The sequence below is a fragment of the Mastomys coucha genome, unplaced genomic scaffold, assembly GCF_008632895.1.
Source record: "Mastomys coucha isolate ucsf_1 unplaced genomic scaffold, UCSF_Mcou_1 pScaffold18, whole genome shotgun sequence".
Taxonomy (NCBI): Eukaryota; Metazoa; Chordata; class Mammalia; order Rodentia; family Muridae; genus Mastomys; species Mastomys coucha.
The window spans coordinates 89550062-89558825 of NW_022196900.1; the positions used below are offsets into that span (position 1 = coordinate 89550062).

At 51.6% G+C, this 8764-nt stretch overlaps 1 protein-coding gene across 1 annotated transcript in view; it reads left to right on the plus strand.

The window, feature by feature from the left end:
* The window catches only part of Cd164l2 (CD164 molecule like 2), a 13786-nt gene extending 5764 nt beyond the window's left edge, over positions 1-8022 (plus strand). The window contains exons 2-7 of the mRNA XM_031376913.1: positions 3865-4152; positions 4542-4703; positions 4799-4870; positions 5291-5335; positions 7071-7215; positions 7711-8022. Coding sequence (XP_031232773.1) covers positions 4065-4152; positions 4542-4703; positions 4799-4870; positions 5291-5335; positions 7071-7215; positions 7711-7717 — 519 coding nt within the window. The 5' untranslated portion in view covers positions 3865-4064 and the 3' untranslated portion in view covers positions 7718-8022. The remainder of the gene's footprint in view (positions 1-3864; positions 4153-4541; positions 4704-4798; positions 4871-5290; positions 5336-7070; positions 7216-7710) is intronic.
* Positions 8023-8764: the final 742 nt, after the last annotated feature.

Here is an 8764-nt window from a genome sequence, read left to right on the forward strand (position 1 = left end):
TTCCAGGACAGCCAGGGCTATACAGAGAAACCCTGTCTTGAAAAAACAAAAAACAAAACAAAACAAAACAAAAAAAACTGAGTCACTTGAGGGAACAGATGAGTTTCCTAGACAGGGCACAGTAAGTGGACAGTCCCCCAGGAGGGGAAGTATGTGAGGACCAGGGAGGGGGCTGATAAAAAGAAGAGAAGAGACAAGTGAGCGCAGGGGCTGAGCCCAGAAGGCATTAGGAGAGACTCAGTGGATGATGGAGGACCTTGAGCTGGAAGGTGCACGTGGGGTTGAGAGGTCACAGGGCCTCGGGCGGTTTTGCTTCCAAGGATCATTCCCACTGGTGTCCCAAAGAATTACTTAGCTAGACAGATGGAGACACGGGTAGAGAGCTAGGATAGGGCAAAAAGGATGACCTGCTATCTTGGAAGTGAGATATGACTGGGAAAACCGGAGACAAGCAAGATACTGCCAGAGTCAGGAATCCAAGGGTTCCGCATGGGGGGGTGGGTCAGCAGACAAGCGGCTAATTGGAGGAGATGTGCACATCTGTGTGGGGGGCCAGCTCAGGGAGGGGCTGTAGGCCAGGGCCCCGACACATGGTGGATTAAGCCTGAGGATTCAGGGGTTTTGGTTTTCGTTTTGTTTTGCTTTTTGAGACAGGGTTTCTCCGTTTGGCCCTGGCTGTCCTGGAACTCGCTCTGTGTAGATCAGGCTGACCTCGAACTCAGAGATCCGCCTGCCTCTGCCTCCAGAGTGCTGGGATTAAAGGCATGTGCCAACACTGCCCTGTTGAGTGAGGATTTTGTTAGTTTGTTTGTTTTGTTTTGTTTTTGTTTTTCAAGATGGGGTTTCTCTGTGTAGCCCTGGCTGTCCTGGAACTCACTCTGTAGACCAGGTTGGCCTTCTGCCTCTGCCTCCCAAGTGCTGGGATTAAAGACTGCACCACCACTGCCCGGCGAGTGAGGATTTTAACTAGGGGCAAGCGCTAGGGTGAAAACAGAACGCTGAGATCCAACCTGGGTGACTGGCAGTGAGGAGCACAGAAACTGGGGCTTTCCTGTATGGAGGACAGGAAATAGAGGCCTAAGAGTACTTAGGTGGAGTGCACAGGAAACAGCCCCCACGCCCACCCAGTCCCAGCTGAGGTGTAACTTCCCCTGAGCAGTTGCCAATTAAAGATGACAGTTCATGCAGTTGTGAACATTAGCTGAATAGCTCTGATTAGAATATATTTTACATCTTTTTTTTTTAAAGATTTATTTATTTATTATATGTAAGTACACTGTAGCTGTCTTCAGACACTCCAGAAGACGGCATCAGATCTTATTACGGTGGTTGTGAGCCACCATGTGGTTGCTGGGATTTGAACTCAGGACCTCTGGAAGAGCAGTCAGTGCTCTTAACCGCTGAGCCATCTCTCCAGCCCCTATATTTTATATCTTGATGATAGGAGAGGGTTACTGGAGATTAGAGAGATGGCTCAGTGGTTATTCTTCCTGAGGAGTCAGAACTGATCCCCGGCACCCACACAGAGGCTCACACCCCTTTATAAATCATTTTGTTGCTGTTTCGAGATAGGATTTCTCTATGTAGCTGCCTTGGAACTTTCTATGTAGACCAGGCTGGCCTTGGACTTACAGAGATCTGTGTCCTTCCCACGTGCTTAGATTGAAGGCATGTGCTACCATGCCTAGGTAACCTTTTATAACTCAAGTTACAGGGGATCCAATACCCTCTTCTGGCCTCTGAGGGCACCAGGTACATACATGGCACACAGACATAAATGCAGACTTAACTCATGTATCCCTAAAATGAAGTAAATTTTAGATTTTTAATTAAAAACGGGAGAGAGGTACTGATTGTTAGGGCTATTTTCAGCTATAGGTGTGGTAACTATAGAGCCAGGGTTGGTGTGGAGATGGAGATTAGAGATTTGTTGGTTACTGTTGCTGCTGTGAGGTTCAAATTCAGGGCCATGCAATGCAAAGCAAGTGCTTTATCCTTGAGCTACATCTCAAGCCCCGTTTTTGGAAGGGTGCGGGACTGGATCTCATTGATGTAGCCCAAGCTGGATTAAAATCTACAGCCTTCCTGCCCCAACCTCCCAAGTACTGGGTGATAGATATCTGGTCCTTTGGTGACCTTTTTATTATTATTATTATTATTATTATTATTATTATTATTATTATTATTATTATTTTAATGTATATGAGTAGATAATTTACCTGAATATATGTCTGTGTACCACTTTCATGCCTGGTGTCTGTGAAGACCAGAGGGCCACGCTGGATCCCCTGGAACTAGAGTTACAGGTACTTGTGGGCCACCATGTGGACCTAGAATCAAACCTAGATTTGGAAGTGCAGCCAGTGCTTTTCATTACCAAGCCATCTCTCCAGCCCCCCGCCCCTTTGTTGTTTTGAGGCACGGTCTCTCTGTCATCCTGGTTGTCCTGGAACTTTCTGTGTAGATCAGGCTGTCTGCAAATTCACAGAGATCTGACTGTCTCTGTCTCTGGAGTGCTGGTATGAAAGGCATGTTCCACTATGCCAGGTTAACATCTTTCCCCTACCTCCCCCGTTTTAAGACAGGGGTTCCTTAGCCTAAGTTGTCTCTAACTTCCTCTCAGTAGCAAATGGCATTCTTGTACTTCTGATTCTTCTGTTTCTACCACCCAAGCGCTGGGACTGCACACACTAACTCCCAGTCTGGTCTGTGCAGTGCTAGGGATCAAGCCTAGAGGCATGCTAGCCAAGCATTCTTCAGAATGAACCACATCCCTGGCCTTACTTGCTGGCTCTTAAGTGGGACCTGACAGCAGAAGAATAGCTAAGATGATCACAGGAGAGGGCGAACTTAGGCTCAGGACTAAGAGGGCTACAACTGATTGAGAAGTTGGCAGAGGAAATGGAGCTCCCTGCAAAGGAGCTGAGAATCGGCTGCACAGAGACTGTTCCAGGACAGGAGAGGAACCATGAGGAAGATTCCCCAAAGGCTCAGAGATCCAGGAATGGCACCATTTATGACCCAGAGATGTGATGAGCTGGAGGCAGGACAAGCCATGGTGCTCCCACGGCTGGGAATGGCCAGCCAAAGGCGAGGGGCAGCTGAGTCCTGGTCCAGCCTTCCACAGACAAGAGTGTGTATATTATGTGGTGTAGTCTGAATCAAGTCCCAAGTTTACCACTGTGGGTTTAGACTGCTCTCTCACCTTTCTGAAGCCTCACCTGGGAGACAGGGTTAAAAACAGTCTCTAAGGGCTGGAGAGATGGCTTAGCAGTTAAGAGCACTGGCTGTTATTCCAGAGGTCCTGAGTTCACTTCCCAGCAATCACATGGTGGCTCACAACAATCTGTAATGGGATCTGATGCCCTCTTCTGGTGTGTCTGAAGACAGCTACATATACATAAAATGAATAAATAAATAAATATTTAAAAAAAAAAAAAGAATGTCTCTAGGGCTTAGAGTGGATTCTCAATTCCCCTAACGCAGGGACTCTTCAATACAATTCTTCTTGTGGTGACCTCCCAACCATAAAATTATTTTGTAATTTTGCTACTGTCGTGAATCATAATGTAAATAATTTTTTGAGATAGTTTTGCTTAAGGGGTCACGACCCGTAGGTTGAGTTAGGTAGTGGCATAGGCCTTTACTCTCAGCACTGGTCTACAGCAGTGAGTTCCGGGACAGCCAGAGCTACACAGGCATTCCCTAAAAACTCACCAAAACATAGTTGCTATGTTGACAAGGCCTGTTCTCATAGAAATCCTTCCTCCTTGAAGCTGCCCCTCAGTAAACCCACCCCTTTTTCGTTCAAGCCCCGCCTTAACTCGCAGATCACAGCCACACCTCTTGGCCTCTCTTCTCTAGCTCCACCACCGCGGAGCCAAGCTCTACCTGGACCCGCCCACAGGTCCCACCCACCAGCCACGCCCACAGGGCAACCACGCTCCAGCCTGACCACGCCCCCGTTGCCCAGGTCTGGCTCTGGCTAGCTGGGCGAGTGGAGTCAAGAAAGGACGCGCCACACCAGCTGTCCACCGACCCCCCCAGTCCCGGCCCTCGCGCCCATGGCCGCACCCGGACCCCGCGCCTTGCGTGCTGCTCTCTGCGGCGGCTGTTGTTGCCTCCTCCTGTGTGCCCAGCTGGTTCTAGCTGGTAATGCTGAGCAGCATCTGAGCAGGGTCCAGGCAGATGGAAGGTGTAGCTTACTTTAGCTTCTTCCAGCGCAGCAGGCTTGTGGGAGGGAACGTTTTCGACCTCTGCAGGACTCCAGGGGGTGTGTTGAGATCCCTAGTGCATGTTTAGAGGTTTCAGGTGTGGGGGACTAGGAGACTTAGGTGAGTGTGGAGGAGGTCACCCCTGGGAACTTCAGGAGTGTGTATGGAAAGAGGCTGGGGGTAGAGGGTGTAGCTCAGGCTAGTTTAATCAGGGCTTGGAGAAGCTCCAAACCTGTGCAGAGGTGCGAGTGGCTGTAGTGGGAGAGGTACTGCAGCTTGGCACCTGGCTTTCTGCTGCTTTCTTCCCATTCGCGCCCCTACTCTCAGGGAAAGGAGCTCATGGCTTTGGGCGGGGAGCCCTGCTCCGACTGAACGTCTGGCCTACTGCCCAGGGGGGCTGTAAACACCTGGGACACTGTGAACGCTGTGTGGACAGAGCCCACAACCTCTCTATTTGTGTCTGGCAGCAATGCGAGCCAGAGGAGCCAGGTAAGTAGTTGCCCCGGAACATCCTCTTGTCTATATGCACCCCCTCCCAACCCATCTCTCTCCCCAAGCCCCTTTTCTGTTCCTTCTCCCCCCAGGACACTGTGTGGCCCAAGCTGAGGCAGTCAAGGAGGGTTGTTCAATCTATAACCGCTCAGAGTCATGCCCAGGTAAGCTAAGCCTACACGAAGGGAGGGGAGTGAGGAGTCCCGAGCCACAGTCTCTCAGGAAGTGGACTGCATCCACGAACTGCTGGCTTCTCATCCAGGAACACTTGTATCATGCCCCGGCTGGTATCTTAGCCTATAATTTGGTCCAGTGTGCCCAGGAGCTTGCGGTAGCTAGCACCTCCTCTGGCGAGGAGGTCTTTGGAATGGCGGGGTCTTCCTGAAGCAAGGGGCATTAGAGATGAGCCTTGTAGATAGAGACAGAGCACAACTAGGGGAGAAGACAGGGGAGGAGACGGGATGACCAGGCTTGAATGGGGCAAGGGTGTGATCTGAACAGGAAGTGGGCCCAGCTACTGGCCCAGGCTTGGGGTTCCTGATAGCAAGGAGAGGTGTTTGATTGTGGATTCCCTGTCTCCTCAGCTTCCCACCATCATTCCACTGAGGAACCGAAGGCAAGTACCACAGGTAGGATCCTCCTCAGGGAATAGGGAACAGGACAGCTGCTGAGGGAGAGGCAGCTTGAGGCACACATGCCTGTGACCTCAGTCTGAGTTCTCTCCCAGTGCTTTTTGTTTTTGTTGTTGTTTTAATGTTCTTTTTGTTTTTGTTTTTGTTTTTGTTTTCTCCGGACAGGGTTTCTCTGTGTAGCCCTGGCTGTCCTGGAACTCACTCTATAGACCAGGCTGGCCTCAAACTCAGAAATCCGCCTGCCTCTGCCTCCCAAGTGCTGGGATTAAAGGCGTGCGCCACCACCGCCTGGCTCCCAGTACATTTTTACACCTGGAAGGTGGGTTGGACTGATTCTTGCCTCCCAGGGCCTGAGGACTTATGAGTCAGAAAGGTCCAGTTAAGCATCTGCCTCATCCAAAGCAGTCGGGAAAGGGCAGCGTCCCTCCCCACCGGTTCAGTTCTGGGAACTCTAGGTGACCCCCTCCAGATCCGTGCTGGGAGCTGAGGGGGCGTGGCTCCAGTTGCTAAGAGACGCCCTCCTTGACCACCTGCTACAAGCTGAAGTCTCCACAGTGGGTTCCCATCTGTCTCTAGGTCCCCACACTCCCGCTCCGAGGCCCGGAGGTCACTAAACTTCAGCCAGGATGGCTGAAGAGGCTCTTGGTTAATTAAAGCCGGAAACTGATCTTAAGGAATAAATTATTGATGGCTCAGCTCCCTCGGCCCGAGCCCCAGATCTGCCGTGCCCAGCTCACGGCTTCCCTTTCTCTCCTCTTCCACCAGCATCCTCTGCAGCTCTCAGCCTCAGCCAGCACAGCCATCCTTCCCATTTCCTGTTCTTAGATTCTGCACCGTCCATGTCCTCTGGAAAGGGGACCCTGTTCTCAGTCGGGCCCTGTGTCCATTGTCCCAGAATGATATTCCCCTCCCGGGTGTTTTCCTGCCCTGGGCACCTGGCCCAGGGCCTGAAATCAAATCCCTGGTCAGAATTGATGGGTAATGTGGTACAGCCGGTAACCACTGCCGCATAGGCTACTGACTGCAGTGCTGTGACCCTGCCCTACAAAGGGGGAAGGGCAGAAGGAAAGGGCAGGGAGCCAGCCAGGTCTGGCCCCGTAGTCTAGTCTTCATGGGCCCGCTCAATAGGGTGCTGGCCTTTGCTCTGGTCCCTCCTTTCTTGGTGAAGATTCCAAGCTTAGAAGTCCAAAGGACTGTGTCCCTTTCATCTGTGCTCAGGCTTGAAGGGCCTAAAATAGTGCCTCCCCCTCCCCCTCCCCCTCTCTGTGTGTGTGTGAGTGTATGCATATGTGTGCGTGTGTATGTGTGGTGAGTGTGTGTGCACTGTGTGTTCGTGTGTGAGTGTGTATGTATGTGCATGTGCATGTGTGTGCATGTGTATGAGTGTATGAGTGTGTGTGTGCGCGCACGTGTGTGTCTGTGTGTGTATGTGCATGTGCATATGCGTGTGTGTCTGTGTATGTGTGCATGTGTATGTGCACGTGTGTATGTGTGTGTGTGTGTGTGTCTGTGTGTGTGTGTGTGAGACTGCAGGGATTGTACCTAAGGCTTCACTAGACAAGCTAACCTAAGCTCCACCACTTAGCTGCATTCCCCAGCCCCCAACTGGACTTCAGAGCATGGTAGCCTAGCCCCCCCACCCCCCAGGACTTAAAGCCTCAAGGTATCAGTTGAGGGATGAGTCTGGGATCTTGGTGGCCTGTTGTGACCTCTGCTCTGCCTCATTCTGCAGGGAGTCCCCCCATCCCTGAAGACCACAGCCCAGGTTTTGACGGAGCTAGCTTCATTGGGGGCATTGTGCTAGTACTGAGTCTGCAAGCAACAGCTTTCTTTGTGTTGCGCTTCCTCAAGGCCAAGGACAGCACTTACCAGACACTGTGAGTCCACAGCCAGCCGGGGTTCCCTACACCTCCTGCCTGGCAACCAGCTTCCACGGGGTGGTCCTAAGGCCAGTGACTCCCCTCCAACATCCTTCCCCACCACCACCATGGGAGCCGTGCCTCTTCTCTCTCTGTCTGAGGTTATCCCTGCCAGATGTTGGGTGGGATCTGGGCTCAGCCCTGAGAGTTCAGTGTCTGAGAGTCCAGCTGAGCCTTTGTGTCTTTGTCTCCTCATGCTGCCAGCAGGGAAGAGAACCAGTAGGTGACAGCCCTTAGCCCGCTGCAGCCCTGGGCAGCAGCTAGGGCCGTGTGCACAGTGTGGTTTTCCCTGAGGAAGGGGCTGGGCGAGGCTTCTGTGTGCCTGCTGTGTGCTGTGGGACCCGTTGTGTAGCCTGCATTAAAGTGTTTGTTCTTCCAGCTGTGCCTGCTCTTCGGAAAGTGGGGTGGGGATCCCTGCCCCCTCTGAGTGTTCTCTCTGTCTGGCCTCCACAGAATCTGACCCCAGTGGTCCTGGCTCCTCCTTGAAGGGACAGAGGACTCAGAGGTTACCCTCTTGGTTGCTTTATGGGCACTGGGGGTGGGGCAAACTTTGGCCACCAGTTTCTGGTCCCTGTAGGCACAGGGCACCAAGCAGGCTTAGCTCTGATGGCTGACAATTCCTGTCCTGAGCCTGATACCTGCAGCTGAGAGCACCCTCCAGCCACCTCGTGTCTCATCCAGCCAGCTGGGCCCCCTAAGCTGCTGCCTCTTCCTACCATCCCACCCTGGAGTCTACCCTCAAATAAAGGACCTGTTTCCACCCCATGATTCCTGACCTATGTCTTGGGCTGTATTTGAATTGGATGGGGTGAGGGAGGAATTTCTGTCTAGTATTGTTGTGGCCTGCCCCTCCCCCCTTAAGATATTTTCAAGCTTGGGAGGCAGAGGCAGGTGGATTTCTGAGTTCGAGGCCAGCCTGTTTTACAGAGTGAGTTCCAGGACAGCCAGAGCTACACAGAGAAACCCTGTCTCGAAAAACCAAAAAAAAAAAAAAAAAAAAAACAGAGAGATTTTTCAAGTTGAGGGCAAGATAGGTAAAGGGGCTTGTTGTGTAACCCTGACAACCTGAGTCCAATCCCCAGAACCCACATAGTGGAAGAAGAGAACTGACTCCTGCAAGATGTCCCCTGACCTTCACACATGGATGTGCCAGAGCCCCAAACAAATATTAAAAATATTTAAATTCTTTGAGGCCAGCCTGGTCTACAGAGTGAGTTCCAGGACAGCCAGGGCTACACAGAGACACCCTGTCTCAGGGGGGAAAAAATTAAATTCTAAAAAGATATTTTAGGGGGGTAGGGATTTAGCCCGGTGGTAGGACTTTTGCCTCCAAAGCTCACGGCCCTGGGTTTGGTCCTCAGCCCTGAAAGAATGGAAAAGATATTTTAGGGACTGGGAAGATGGCTAAAGCTAAGATCATGCACTGCTCTGGAAAAGGACCCGGATTTAATATCTAACATTCATACTGAGCATCTTACAACCGTGTGTAACTCCGTCTCCAGGGTGA